Here is a 15,690-nt window from a genome sequence, read left to right on the forward strand (position 1 = left end):
AAACAGCTAGTGCACTCCAGAACCTTCCAAACTTACTCTCTGGGAGAAGCCAGCCTACCAGCCCCGTGCCTGGACTCCGTTTCCCTGTCTGGCAATGAGTTCACCAAGCTCCTAGCCAAGTTCCCATCGGTTCTGGCACCTCAGTTCACGAATTCGATGCCCAAACACTGGGTGCGGCACCACATCAGTACGACAGGGCCACCCCTTCATGCCTAAGCACGATGATTACTGCCAGACAAGCTCCACCTGGCGAAGGAGGAGTTCCGCCGCATGGAGGAGCTGGGGATCATTCGCAGGTCAGACAGCCCCTGGGCCTCCCCCCTGCACATGGTCCCCAAAGCCACCGGCGGATGGAGGCCCTGTGGCGACTACTGCAGGCTGAACGACGCCACCACCCCAGACCGCTACCCTGTCCCTCATATCCAGGACTTTGCGGCAAACCTACACGGGGCCCACATCTTCTCCAAGGTGGACCTCGTCTGGGGATACCACCAAATCCCAGTCCACCCTGACAACGTCCCCATAACTGTGCTCATCACTCCGTTTGGCCTCTTCGAATTCCTTCGAATGCCGTTCGGCCTTAAGAACGCCGCGCAGACCTTCCAGCGGCTGATGGACGCGGTAGGCCGCAACCTGGGCTTCGTGTTCATTTATTTAGATGACATTCTCATCGCCAGCCGTAACCGCCAAGAACACCTTTCCTACCTCCGCCAACTGTACTCCCGCCTCAGTGATTTTGGCCTCACTATCAACCCAGCCAAGTGCCAATTCGGCCTCGACTATGGATTTTCTCGGCCACAGAATCACCAGCGAGGGAGCAACACCCCTACCCGCCAAGGTAGACGCTATCCGCCATTTTGCCTGTTCCAACACGGTCAAAGGCCTGCAGGAGTTCATTGGGATGGTCAACTTTTACCATCGTTTCATCCCTGCAGCAGCCCGTATCATGCGCCCTTTGTTCTCGCTGATGGCCTGTAAGGGCAAGGACATCGCCTGGAACGACGAGGCTGCAGCTGCCTTCATTAAGGCCAAAGAAGCCCTAGCAGACGCCGTGATGCTGGTACACCCCAGGACAGACGTCCCAACCACCCTAACGGTGGACGCATCCAACACCGCGGTCTGTGGGGTACTGGAACAACTAATCGAAGGCTGTTGGCAACCCTTGGCGTTTTTCGGCAGGCACCTTAGGCCACCCGAACTTAAATACAGCGCCTTTGATCGAGAACTACTAGCACTGTACCTGGTGATCTGGCATTTCTGGTACTTTTTAGAAGGCAGGCCTTTCACCGCTTTCACTGACCACAAGCCATTGTCTTTTGCCTTCTCTAAGGTCACCAATCCCTGGTCAGCCTGCCAGCAGCGACATTTGTCCTACATTTCTGAGTTCACAACGGATATCCAACATGTCTCCAGAAAGGACAATGTCGTTGCTGACGCGGTCTCCAGACCAACCATCCACAGCCTGTCCCTGGGTGTAGACTACGCAGCCCTGGCTAACGCACAGCAAGCCAACGACGAGCTGCCCAGCTACAGAACCACAGTCTCGGGCCTGCAGCTCCAAGATTTCGTAGTTGGCCCAGGTCAACGGACCCTCCTGTGCGACGTCGCAACAGGTCAGCCCCGCCCTATAGTTCCTGCAACCTGGCAGAAACACGTTTTCGACTCAGTACATGGGTTGGCGCACCCATCCATCAGATCGACTGTCTGACTAGTCGCCAGCAAGTTCGTCTGGCACGTCCTGTGCAAACAGGTCAGTGAGTGGGCCAAGACTTGTCCGCACTGCCAGACATCAAAAATCCAACGAAATACCAAGGTCCCGCCACAGCAGGTCGAGCCTACCCGTAGAAGGTTCGACCACGTTCACGTCGACCTCGTTGGTCCCCTGCCTGTTTCAAGAGGAGCGCAGTACCTCCTTACCATCGTGGACCGGTTCACGAGGTGGCCAGAGGCAACCCCTCTCTCAGACATCACGACCGATTCCTGCGCCCGGGCGCTGCTCACAACTTGGGTCTCGCGCTTTGGTGTTCCGGCCCACATCACTTCAGACAGAGGTGCCCAGTTTACCTCCAGCCTCTGGTCTGCATTAGCGAACATGCTAGGAACGCAGCTGCACACCACCACGCCCTACCACCCTCAGTCAAACGGGTTGGTAGAACGTTTCCACCGCCATCTGAAATCAGCCCTGATGGCCAGCCTGAAAGGTCCTAACTGGGTCAACGAACTTCCTTGGGTCCTGCTCGGCATACGCACTGCCCCCAAGGAGGATCTCCACGCTTCATCAGCTGAACTCATGTACGGTGCGCCCCTGGTCGTCCCAGGGGAGTTCATACCCGCCCTTAGGGGGCAAGAGGAACAACCCGCGGCAGTCCTAGGAAGACTGTGCAAGAGGCTCAGCAGCTTGGCACCGATTTCCACTTCGTGACATGGTCAGTCCCCATCCTGTGAGCCCAAGGAACTACGAGACTGTAAGTTCGTTTTCATCCGCAGTGGCACACCCTAGGCACCGTTGCAACGACCATACGAGGGGCCGTTCCGGGTCGTCAGAAATAATGGGTCTACCTTTATTTTGGACATTGGGGGCAAGGAAGAAGTCTTCACGACGGACCGCCTCAAATCAGCCCATTTAGACCTACATCAACCAGTCGAGGTCCCAACACCGCGAAGCAGAGGCCAACCACCCAAACAACAGCTAGCACAGCCCATGAACCTTGGGGACCATATCGCCAGTTCTAGGTGGGGTTGTGTGGCAACTCACTGTCCCCGCAAGTGAACCGGCTCAGCGGTCGGGGCGCGCATCATCAGAGCAGCAAGGCCCGAGATGGCGCTGGGCCTTCATCTTCCCCGAGCGACAGGGGGAGAACCTGCACGCGCGAATAGTTTTGATGAAGTAGCACGTACGTCACTTCCGTTTTCGGAGGGCGGGAACCGTGCCGCTTAAAAGGCCCGCGCAAGGCGGGTAAATAAATCAGTCTTGTTCCACAGCTTGAAGACTCGTGTCTTTATTCTCGCATCGCAGTAGCAGCCGCTACATATTAATAATAATCCCTGTGACCAATTCAGTTAACCAGTTACTTAAATTTAAATTCCTAACTGGGATGGGATTTGAAATATGACACTGGGTTGTTTGTCCAGGCCTCTGAATAACTATGCTGTCACCACTCCCAAACGGCCCCAGTCTTCCTAGTGCTTGTTGTGTCTGCATGTTAATTTTCATCTATTGCTTTACAAGAAATGTCTCAGAATGCCAAACATTTACTTCTGAAACATCATTATTCTTCCTACCCAAGCGAATAATTTTAGTTCTCCACGTCATATTCCATCTGCACCCTACTTGATCAAACACTAGCTGTACTATATCCCTATGTTGTCCTTCCTTTGTCACTACATTCAGTCCTCTAGATTTTAAATAGCTATGGTTCAAGCAATGATCCTTGCAAAACTCCACTAACTATACTTCCTAACCTCAGAATGATCCATTTATTTTGTTTTTCATCCATTCTCAATCCAGGCTAATCAGATGAATAACAATTCCTTCCAGATGAAGGGTCTCGACCCAAAACATCGACTGTCCATTTCTCTCCACAGATGCTGCCTGACCCGCTGAGTTCCTCCAGCCTTTTGTTTTTGTTATTCTCAAACACTTGAGCCTTATCTTGCAACAACCTTCTGTGTTACCTCATTGAATGCTTTTGGAAAATCCAAATGTACTACATCCACTGGTTATTCCTGATTTATTGTGCTTGTTAAAGCCATAAAAAACTCTAATTAGTTCCTCAAACACCATTTCCCTTTTGCAAAATCTAATCATAATGAGGGAACATCCTCTGCCGACCAAATTGTTAGCCCTTGGATTGAGTGCTTTCCAACTACACCTTTTGGTTGGGAAGCTTGGAGAGGCACAGAGTGATGCAGTCTGGATTGCCTTGGCAGCAGGTGGGATCCCATGTTTACAATTACTGCCTGTGAAAACTATCAGTAAGATTGAAGTTGACCGAATATTTTTGACAACTACAAATATTCAAAACCATTCAGACATTTTTTAAAGAAATTAAAATGATTCAAAAAATTAAAATATTAGAAACACAACTAAAAACAATTTACTTCATTTAGATTATTAAGTAAATCAAATATAAAGTTCACTTATTAGAATACAGATCCAATTCAGATTAGATTATTGTCAAATACACCAGGATGCGATGAAATTCCTTGCTCTATTTCCATGTAAACAGAAACTCAAAGAAATATCTATTGAGATCAGATATTTGAACTAACGGAACAATTAGGATGTGAATCCAAACATTCCTCACCATTTTAGTAATGACGTCAACCTCTTCTTTCATGGAGAGTGGTCTTACACTGTGGAACAAGAACATGGTCAGGAGCTCCGACCCCAACCATTGTTGGGTGCTACTGCCCACCACAGGAGGTTCAGCCAAGGCTAGAATCCTGAAGGATGGATGGATGGGATAAATCAACCTGGAAGCACAAAAGCAATGTTGGATTCAGTCTGGTGAGCTGCACATGTAGTTCCAAAATAATATAAAGAATGTTCAGCTGTGACTTAAATTAGAGGCTTTCCCAGAGGTAGTTTTCACAGCCTGGTTCAGTGCACATTTACAAGTCTAGCTGTAGATAGCTTTAGAAGCCAGCTATAAATCAACATGAAGTTCCCACTAAGACCAGCCTTGTTCAACAGTATCCAGCTTACACATTAGGAATAAGAACGGTTCCAATATTAAATGCAGACATAAAAACCAAGTTTATGCAAAAGTCTTCACAGAGAAATTAAGAGCTACCATTTAAACTTGACTCAGTGACACTCTTTTGAGTCAGATGGTTCAAGGTTCTCCCTGGCACCCTGAGCACAAAATCTAGGCTGACACTTCACTAGAGTAATGAAAGAGTAGCATATTGTTGAAATCTGAATAAGAGTTATGAAAAGTCTCATTGATGCTTCAAAACCTTTCAAAGAAGAGCCAGAGTGTTCTGGTTCCTGTCAAATATTCAACTCAGAATGTTATCATTAAAGCAGATTGCCTAGTCTTTTATCACGCTATATGTGGGAGCAATAAGCGCCCAGATGTAGTTCAAAGAGTGGAATCTCTGAAAGGTGCAGGCTGCCATTCTTAATAGGTATTGTAGGGAAAACAAATTCTGTGCAACTAACTCTCTCAATCAGATCTCTAGAAGCCACACTGAATCTCTCACCAAACTTTCTTGCAACCATTCCCTTTGAAAGCTGTTTGCTTTAAAATTTTGATTTGGTTTCCTTTAAAAAAAACTCAAATTATAACAATGAAAATAAAGTGCGTGCCTCTTTCTATTTATAATATTAAAAGTTATTTGCAAGGAAATTTGGAGAGATTGGGGGGTCCTCACTGAGAATAGATTGAAGTTGTTGCAACAATGCAGTAAGAAATGCAAATCAGATATTGTGCTACATTAACTGATGATTTGATAATTTTTAACAAAAACCAAAAGACACTTTACACAGCAGCAGAACAAATCAAAGAAATTTTTAGAAAAAGAGTAGATTCCATGATTTCATAAACAGAGGCAGACAATACAAAAACAACTTGTACAAGATATTACAGTAAAATTCCAATAATCCACTATCCAGCTCTTTGAAAATCCCTAGGGTTCAGCACCTGGCTGGTTCCCACACTCCCTTCTACTCACTAGGGACCTGGTTCCCATGCTCCCCTCCACACATCGGATACCAATTCACATGCTCTCTTCTATTCACCAGGCCTCAGCTTCCATGCTCGCTTCCGCTCACTGGGGTCCCAGTTCCTACTCTCCCTTTGAACTCACCTGGTTCTGTTTCACATGGTTCTTTAAACTTACTGAGGCCTTGATTCTTGCACTCCCTTTAAATTTACTGAGTTCACTTGTAAATTTATTGTATCATCTAAAAAGTTAATTAAAAATGTGTTGTGGTATTAATAGAATAACAGTTAATAGTCCAGAAAATCTGTTGGTCTATCACCACCAAAGTCCCAGCCATGCTGGATTTTTGATTTTACTGTACTGAGATTGTATTTGGAGTACTGTGCAGAGATTTTTTGTTCTCACTGTAAAGTATATAAAAACTATGGAAAAATGAGGCACAGGATATTATCAGGACTGACAAAGCCAGTGAAATAGAAGGCAATAAAAAATTGTTTTTTTTCATTGAACCAAATATAAAATTACAGTGGGTAACTGATACTGTCTTCTTATGTTCATGAGGGGGCATATTTTAAAATCTTCTTTAAAAGAATTTTGAAAATGGTTATGAAATCATCTTTATGCAGACAGATGAAAAACATGATGATGCCGGAGGAACTCAGCAGGCCAGGCCGCATCCGTGGAGAAAAGCAGGCAGTCAACATTTCGGGTCAGGAAGAAGGGTACTGACCGGAAACATTGAGTGCCTGCTTTTCTCCACGGATGCTGCCTGACCTGCTGAGTTTTCCAGCATTATCGTGTTTTTCATCAAGATTCCAGCATCTGCAGTCCTTTGTTTCTTCTTCATGCAGATGGAGGTTAGAATGTAGATTTCTCTGTAACTGATCATGTAACCAAAATTCTTCTGAAAGGAGATTAGTTAATTGCTTGAAATGGGGAATTGTGAAGTTTTGTTTTACTTACTTATTTTTTGGGGGATCGGGGCCTTGTTGGCTAGCCCTCTATCCATGGCACTAGAACATAAAACAGCACAGCACAGAATGAGGCCCTTTGGACCACAATGTTGTGCTGAACTAATTAAACTAATAATTAAAAGCCTATTAAATTAACCCTCTCTGTCTACACAAGTCCATATCCCTCCATTCCCTGCATATTCAGGTGTCTATCTAAGGACTTCTTAGAACACCTCTATCGTACCTACCTCCACCACCTCCCCTGGCAGCGCATTCTAGGCACTGACCACACCATGTAAAAAAAAACTTGTCCCGCACATCTTCCTTTGAACTTACCCCCTCTCACCTTAAATGCATGCCCTCTAGTATTAGACATTTCAACCCCTGGGAAAAAGTTTACCCTATGTATGCCCCTGATAATCTTATAAACCTGATAGATCTACCCTCAGCCTCCAGCACTCAGAGAAAACAACTCAAGTTTGTCCAACCTCTCCTTATAGCTCATATCCTCTAATCCAGGCAGCATCCTGGTAAACCTCTTCTGCACCCTCTCCAAAGCCTCCATATCCTTTGTATAATGGGGCAGTTGGAATTGAATGCAATACTCCAGATGCGGCCTAACCAGAGTTTTATAAAGCTGCAACATAACTTCCTGACTCTTGAACTCAGTACCTCGACTAATAAAGGCAATAAAGGCAAGCACGCCATAGACTAATTGTGGTTCCAATGAAGGAGAGCTCCAATTTCTATGCCTGTAGTGGTTGCAGCTAGCTTTTACAACTGGGGTAGTGCTTACAAACACAATGGATTCAATTCTGTATTGATGATGGAAGGCAGAGGATTTGTGTTTACACTAATTTTTTTTATTATTTAGGAGTGATTTAAGAATTTTAGGTGATTTTTTAAAAGTACTTTGAATTGTTTTCATTATTTAGTTCATTTTCATAGATTTTAAATGCTTCCAAGGGTCAAGAACAAACAGTGTGGCTTTGCTGTTTATCAAGGTGACCCAATAGCATTGCTGGAGGCATTGGCATCTTTCCCGTTACATTCTTCTTCAGGGATATGCACGTGAACTGCATATCTCAGCAGCAGCTATGGACCAGAGGCTACAGTCAGCAAATTTCCACACAAAATTCAGAATTCTACTTGGTATTAAGAGTACGGAGGAGGGTGTGAAGAGGCTTCAAGGGGATATGGACAAGCTAAGTGAGTGAGTGTTATATGGCAAATGGAATGTGGAAAAATGTGAGGTTATCCACATAACAGAAAAGCCGTTTATTAAATGGTGAGCGATTGGGTAACGTTTTTGTTCAAAGGACCTTGGTGTGCTTGTACGCAAGTTGCTAATGGCCAACATGCAGGTACAGCAAGCAATAAAGGGGACAACTGGTATGTTGGCCTTCTAAGGGGATTTGAATATAGGAATAAGAAAGTCTCATTACAATTGAATAGAGCCTTGGCGAGATTTACCTTGCATATTGAGTACAGTTTTGCTCTCCTTACCCAAGAGAGAATGGACTTGCTATAACAGAAGTGCAGCAAAGATTCACAAGACTGGTTCCAGAGATGGTGAGTTTGAGAGAGATTAGAATGTCGAGCAATAAAAAAAAATCTGAAATGGCATGAAAGGCTAGATGTAGGGAAGGTGTTTCCCTTGGCTGAGGAGTCTAGGATCGGGAGAGCAGTTTCAAGTGGTAGGCCACTTATGACTGAGAAGACTAACTCAGAGTATGGTAAACCTTTGGAATTTTCTCCTCTAAAGGGCTGTAGAGTCTCAGTCATTGTGTCTGTTCAAAATAGAGATTAATAGGTTTCTGGGTATGAAGGGAACAAGGGATATGGGGACAGTGCAGGAAAATGGCACGGTGATAAATCACCCATGATCTTAATGAGTGACAGAGCAGGCTCAAAAGACTGGATGGCTTACTCCTGCTCCTAATTCTTATGTTCTTCTTTCAGATATCCATTTGTACAACAAAATAAATTATACTTTTACTATCAAGATATTATCAAATACTGGAATCCTACAATATAAAAACACATCAAAATGCACAAACTCACACTCCTCTTTGGAATCCTTATGGAATAAATGCTTTGGCTTTTAATCAGATTTTTTTCCTTGGTAACAGCTAAATTAATTACTACACCAGCTCTAAAGCCAACCATCAGGGATCATATGCACCCTGCCTTCACACCTAATGAGTGATAGCTCATTAATATTCAGAGGCATCCAACATAGGTTTAAAAGCTACTGGAAGATATAACGTTATTTATATACATTAGACGCTTCTTGAAGCTCACCATGCAATGCTGAAAGACTCTGCTTTATGAGAAAGGTTTGATAAACTGGAGTTTAATCAGGGCCAGTAATTAACAGGGCCGGTGAATTTTATGTATAGAGTTGAACAGTACAGAAACAGGCTCTTTGACCCACCATTTCCATGTCGTCTATCTTTACTAATCCCATTTACCTTCTTTAGGTTTGTAGCTTTCTATGCCTTGGCAATTCAAGTACTTGTGTGGATGCTTCTTAGATGTTGTGAGCATATCTGCCTCAAGCACCTCTTCAGGCAGCACATTCTAAAACGTCCCCCTCGATCCCCCTAAACCTCCTACCTCTTACCATAAACCTTTGCCCTATTGACTTAAACACCCCACTATATGAATAAGATTTTATCTACCCTACCCATTCCCTCGAAATTTTATATACTTCTATCAGGTCACCTCTCACCTCCTCTGCTGCAGGGAAAACAAACTCAGCCTATCCAGTCTCTCCTCATAACTGAAATGCTCCAATCGAGGCAACATCTTGATGAACCTCCTCTTCACTCTCTCCAGCACAATCATATCCTTCCTATCGAATGGCGATCAGAACTGCACACAATACTCCAGGTGTGGCCCAAAACAATATTTTATAAAGTTGTAATGCGGTGTCCCAGCACTTATACCTTTCATGTGTTCAGTGAAGTTCCTTTCTGTTTTACAAATGGAAATTCTTCAAGAAATTAATGACTATGATCATTTTTAAATATCTTTGACTTGGAAAAGCAGCTAACACAATTGAGGACCTTTCCCACCCTGGTCATTCTCTCTTCTCCCCTCTCCCTTCAAGCAGAAGATACAAAAGCCTGAGAGCATGATCCACCAGACTCAAGGACAGCTTCTATCCCACTGTCATTCGACTCTTGAATGGACCTCTCATATTAAAGGATGAACTTTTGATCTCCCAAGCTATCTCATCATAGCCCTTGCACTTTATTTGCACTACACAATCTCTGTAACTGTAACACTATATTTTGCATTCTGTTTTCTTTCGGTGACCCTGACGTAAGTACGTATGGCATGATCTGTCTGGATGGCATGCAAACAAAAAGCTTTTCACTGTATCTCAGTGCATGCGACAATAATAAACCAATACCAATAATAATAACAATAGTTAATTTTTTTAATATCTGGTGTAGAGAATAAATAGAACAGTGGATGAGCATGTCGGGGCTTCAGGTGTCACAAGAGGGGAGGGAGCAACATTAGTGCCAATTTTCCTGAGGTGGGTTTCCAAAGTTGTACATTATCAATGGTGAGGTTGAAGCAACTTCTGAGCATTTCATAGTAACAATAGATAAAGGACTTAGAAGCATAAGAAAGCAGTTTCGTGGTGGGAGCATTAAAGGAGTGATCCGATTGCTTGACCAGACCAGCAATGTATAGTCCCTCAGGACAGCTTTGGTGATTGGATAGAAACGTGACAGCATCCCTAATGTTAAGAGGAGATGAGGCCTGGGTCAAAACAGCCATGATCTCTTTGAATGATGGGGTAGGTAGCCGACTTTTGTTCCAGTTTGTGTGTCATCCACCTGCAATATTAACACACTGTTTCTCTCTCCACATATGTTGCTTGGCCTGCTGAGTATTTCCACTAATCCCCTATGTTTCTGAGTCCCAGCATCTGCTGTGTTCTGCATCTCACAGAGCCAGCACTGTTTGTTTTGTTTTCTCTCTTATGATCGCATTCAGCAGGAATGGGCCCCTTAACCCCTCAAGCCTATTCCACCACCCAACAAGATCTTGTCTGATCTGACCTCCCCCTATTTACAACTCCTTCACACAGATCAGCCAGGATTAACAAGCATTCACCTTCTCTCTTAGATGGTACCAACAGAATCTGCGTTACCTGGATTCTATGGGTCTCCACCCAGTTGTGGACGTTGCCCCTCCCTCCCTCTTCCCTAAAATTTGGTTTCTTACTTTTCCATTTCTAATGTTTCATCAACCTGAAGTATCAACTCTTTTTATCTCTCCACAGATGCTGCCTGCTGAGTATTTCCAGCATTTTCTGTTTTTATTTCATATTTCCCGCATCTTTAGTTGGCTACTTGAAAAACTTGTTCAGCTCCACCCTTCTACATTATTGGGCAATCTGGCTTTACACTTTACATCAGCTGATGACAAATTTTTATTTTGATCTCATGACCATTGATACCAAATACTTGCCAGATCCCCTTAAAATAGCAAAACATTGCCACATGAAGTTACTTCTGTCTTAAGTATATTAATTGTGTTACTGATGTTGAATTATTTGTAGAGAATGAGAAAATACCAGATTTTTTGAAACTTTTTGAAATTTTTTGAACATTTTTGGAGATACATAGCTCTCTTTCATATAGCTACCCAGCACTCATTTGCAGTTAATCACTGTCATCCCACAAAACATTGTTCTGGTATGGGTGCTTTTTATAGCAATCCTTTTCAAAACATAAATTCAAATAAAAATAGATGCATGGGTGAATTCAAGTAACAAGACTGGTGCTGCAGAATCCTTGAGTGGGAGCCTACTCCTTTACTTACTTATTATCCAGAAGGTCTGGGGAACAGCAATTCAGAATAAATAGTTTATAATACTTTTGATTTATAAATCAGCTTGATATTAGAACGAGGTGTTGCCTGGGGTCAAAGGTTCTTCCTAAATACCAAAATAATTGTTTATTGAATTAAGTCTGGTTGATTCGCTACATATTTAGCTTTCATAAAATATATTCTGCAATGGCTCTGCAATATTAAGCATTGAAATGTTTAAAAAAATTATCTCATAAACCATTCACAAGATAATAAAATAAATCAGTCAAGTGACTGTTGGAAATGATGTGGGAAGAGTAGGTTTGTGCTATGAATAGAGATAAAGTCCAAGGCCATAACTGAAACCCATGGCTTTTCATTAGTGAGTAATCAGATCTTACTACACAGATTCACTAAAGTAAGAATGTGGTGGCAAACTGGTATCATATTAGGACATAACTGCATACAGGTCCTCCCCTGACGAACACCCGATTTATGTACAGCTTGTACATACGAGCAAGCGCTTGAGAGACCAGTGGGATGGATTTGCCAGCTGCTGCGGGGTTGTAAGCATCTTCTGCCATGTGGGAACTCTGTTTGCTGTCATACTTCTGACTTGCAAACTGTTTGGGTTATGAGCAGTTCACAGGAATTGAACTCTGCCATAACCTGGGGATGATCTGTACATAAAAATTACAGGCATTAGAGCTCTTGGTGGACTTTTCCATCTATGCAGAGGCAAACATAAGCAGCTGGCAACATCATGCTTGCGATCTTCCAATAGGATTCAGACTATTAAATCTAATCAATGAAATTAAAAAGGATTAACAGTCGATTTTAATTGTTTCCAAGTCCTCAACACATAACAAGGTGTATCCACTATAAACCTAAAAAATGGCTCTCACCATTACTGGTGTACAGAACATTGAGTGCCCTGTAGGGAGGAAGAGACGTCCAATGAATTATGAATTGCAATTAAGTTGATGAGTGATCTGTCCCAACTCTGCTATAATATCTTGTCCTCAACCTCTCCATGACTTCCATGAAATGCTGAATTCACACATTACCCATTAAACTCACAGCAGAATGTGAGGGCTGGACCCTTTCGATGAGGACATTTACATTCCTTTAATGCCATACTCTCTGGGGCAGAAAGTGAACAGCTGAATCTCTAGAGTCTCATTCCTGCATTTGGTAAATTGTTCTAGATTTTTTAAGATTGATTTTCTTTACAAGTCTTTTGTATCATTATTCTTTCTCCATCTCAATCCAGTCTTTCATTTCTCTTTATTATTCTTGCTGTACCCAATCTGACTTTAATTCACTCTTTCTCATTCTCTGTTTCTTTCTCAATCCTTAAATCTCATTAATCAAGGAGATGTACCTTTTGCCCTGTTGCTCAAAGAGTTCTCAGACGCCCTGCATCCTTGCACTCCATCAACTCTTGGTGCAAAAGTATTTCAGGCTGTTGGGCACGGGGGCAAAAGTCTAACTCATGCAGCATGCCTTGAGACACCTTAACTAGCAAAACCTTGGCAACTGTAGAGAATTCTTCACGTCACTCTCTTCACATTTAGAAAACCCATCAGTTATCTCAGGTGAGTTTCTTGAACAACCAATTAAGAGGTGATCGGGTCTTCTTTCACTTCTTATCACCAGAACTAATTCACAGGATTCTTTAAGTTTAACAAAATGGCTCAGTTAATAATGGTTTAAATAAGATTCTTGTCTTGGAGACACAAGAGACTGCAGATGCTGGGAACTGGAGCAACAAGCAATCTGCTGGAGGAACTCAGTGGGTCGAGCAGCATCTGTGGGGGGAATGGAATTGTCGACGTTTTGAGTTGTGACCCTGCATCAGGACTTGCCTTAACGGCTGTGCTTCTAATTAACAGAAAATGTTGTATTTGTAAGTAAAATCTAATGGTCAAATTCTCATAATTGCGAAACTACTGCACATGAGAGCTTTGGCTGCTGCATCACTTACATTGCAGCATTGAATATACTTGACAAATACTTTATATTTGTACTTGGATTGAAATTGTGAAAGGTGCCACATAAATGCAAGTCCTTCTTTTTTCTGTCCCAGATATTTTTATCCTCTTCAGATCATCCACCTACTGAATGTAACTTCCAATGCTGAGAGAGTATCTGATTCATCCTTAACCTCAGAACTGAATTCCAAAGCCTGACTCAATGAATGGGTGAAACATCCTACCCGATGTTAAAAAGGAATTTTATAACAATCATTCTCATACAGAAATTTTACTAATGAAATTCACCTCATTATCAGGGCCACTTTCTGGACTTAAATAAAATGACCATCAGGATTCCGCTGTTGTGGAAACATCCACTTGATTAACTCATTAGCTGTAAGTAAAACCATCCAGCTGCATTTGTACGTAGGAAATGTGAGCGAGAATGTTTCTTGCCACAGAGGAGTTTGTAACAGCTAGTAAGGAAATGGGCTCACCTTTCTGATTAGAACACCCATTCTCATTTCTAGCCAGATGTGTTCAAACAAGTAGTTGTCTGAAGGCACTAGGCAATCCATCTGCTGCTGTCAGAGGCTACTGGCTGCCAGTTTCTGGGTGAAGTAGCTATTTCTGTTATTACAAAAATAGCAAATCTCCTCTTTAAATCTTTGGCCAAATCATGTCAAATGAAAAAGTAATTAATGTTATGTTTTTATGAACCATTAATAAAAATCAAAGGGAAAATGCTTAACGGAATGTGACACTTTCGTTGTAATTTGTGTCAGTACCTCTGTTGGAGATCATCATCAGCAAGATTCAGCTCCCTTTTCAGGTCTTGGTATTTGTCTGCTCTGAGTAACCGGGAACCATCATAAAGCGCCAGCTCCCTGTCGTGAATGAGCCTGTTAAAGAAAATCAATTTATCAGCACCTGTGACAGATATCGGTAGAACTGTGTGCTTCACATTATCGTCTACTGCAACCAAGTAGGAGAAGTTACATCCGTTAGCCAGAGGTTCACAAATCAGAGAGGACAGATTTAAGGTAACTGGGGGAAAAGCCCAGAGGGGATGATGAGACTTTTTTTTAACAAAGCTAATTCAATAGTAGTTTTCAAAAGGGAATTGAAAAGGTTTTGAAAGGTTACAGGGAAATAACACGAGAGTTTGACAGATTGAACAGCTCTTTCAAATAACTCATATGGGTACAATGGGCTGAATGCATGGCCTCCTTTGCCTCTGTATAAGACAGCAAAACATGGAAAAACAGAAGACCATTGGGCACATGTATATTGTTCCAGATGGCATCTGTTCTCCATTTACTTCATTTAATTCCGGGTAGCATGGCAAAGAACTGTGGAACTACCAATGTAAAGGGCCCTTCACTGTTCAAAATAGTCTTGAAAACTGAGTTTCCAAAGAACACTGTCCACCATCATGAAGTGCTTCGAGAGGCTGGTCATGGCACACATCAACTCCAGCCTCTTGGACAGCTTCGACCCACTGCAATTCACCTACTGCCGAAACAGGTCCACAGCTGACACCATCTCCCTGCCCTACACTCATCACTGGAGCATCTGGACAGTAAAGACACCTACGTTAGACTATTGTTCATTGACTACAGCCCCGCCTTCAATACTATAATTCCAAGCAAACTCATCTACAAATTTGTAGACTTAGGACTCAACACCTCCCTTTGTAACTGGATCCTTGACTTCCTGACCAACAGACTGCTGAGGAAAGGACAGGGAATGGGTGACCAACAGGCAGAGCAGTAGCAGGAAGATAGTCCAGGAGTGGACATCTCCCTCCAAAACAGGTATACCACTTTGGATATTGTTGAGGGAGAGGGCTCATCAGGAGAAGGCAGCAGTAGCCAGGATCATGGCACCATGCATGGCTCTGCTGCACAGGAGGGCAGGAAAAAGAGTGGCAGAGCTATAGTGGTAGGGGATTCCACTGTATGGGGAACAGACAGGAGCTTCTGTGGCTGCAAACGGGACTCCAAGTTGGTGTGTTGCCTCCCGAGTGCAAGGGTCAGGGACATCTTGGAGTGGCTGCAGGGCATTCTGGAAGGGGAGGGTGAACAGCCAGTTGTTATGGTGCATGTAGGTACGAACAATATAGGAAAAAAAGTGGGATGAGGTCTTACAAGCCGAATTTAGGGAGCTAGGAGCTAGGTTAAAAAGTAGGACCTCAAAGGTAATAATCTTAGGATTACGACCTGTGCTACGTGCTAGCCAGAGTAGGAATAGTA

At 43.2% G+C, this 15,690-nt stretch overlaps 1 protein-coding gene across 1 annotated transcript in view; it reads right to left on the reverse strand.

Moving 5' to 3' along the window:
* vwa8 (von Willebrand factor A domain containing 8) overlaps positions 1-15,690 on the reverse strand; it is a 321,854-nt gene that overhangs the window by 197,338 nt on the left and 108,826 nt on the right. Inside the window, exons 14-15 of the mRNA XM_052013855.1 lie at positions 14,224-14,337; positions 4,308-4,476 (exon numbers count right to left, since the gene is read on the reverse strand). Of these exons, the coding sequence (XP_051869815.1) occupies positions 4,308-4,476; positions 14,224-14,337 (283 nt within the window). The remainder of the gene's footprint in view (positions 1-4,307; positions 4,477-14,223; positions 14,338-15,690) is intronic.

Source organism: Pristis pectinata, chromosome 4 (assembly GCF_009764475.1).
Source record: "Pristis pectinata isolate sPriPec2 chromosome 4, sPriPec2.1.pri, whole genome shotgun sequence".
Taxonomy (NCBI): Eukaryota; Metazoa; Chordata; class Chondrichthyes; order Rhinopristiformes; family Pristidae; genus Pristis; species Pristis pectinata.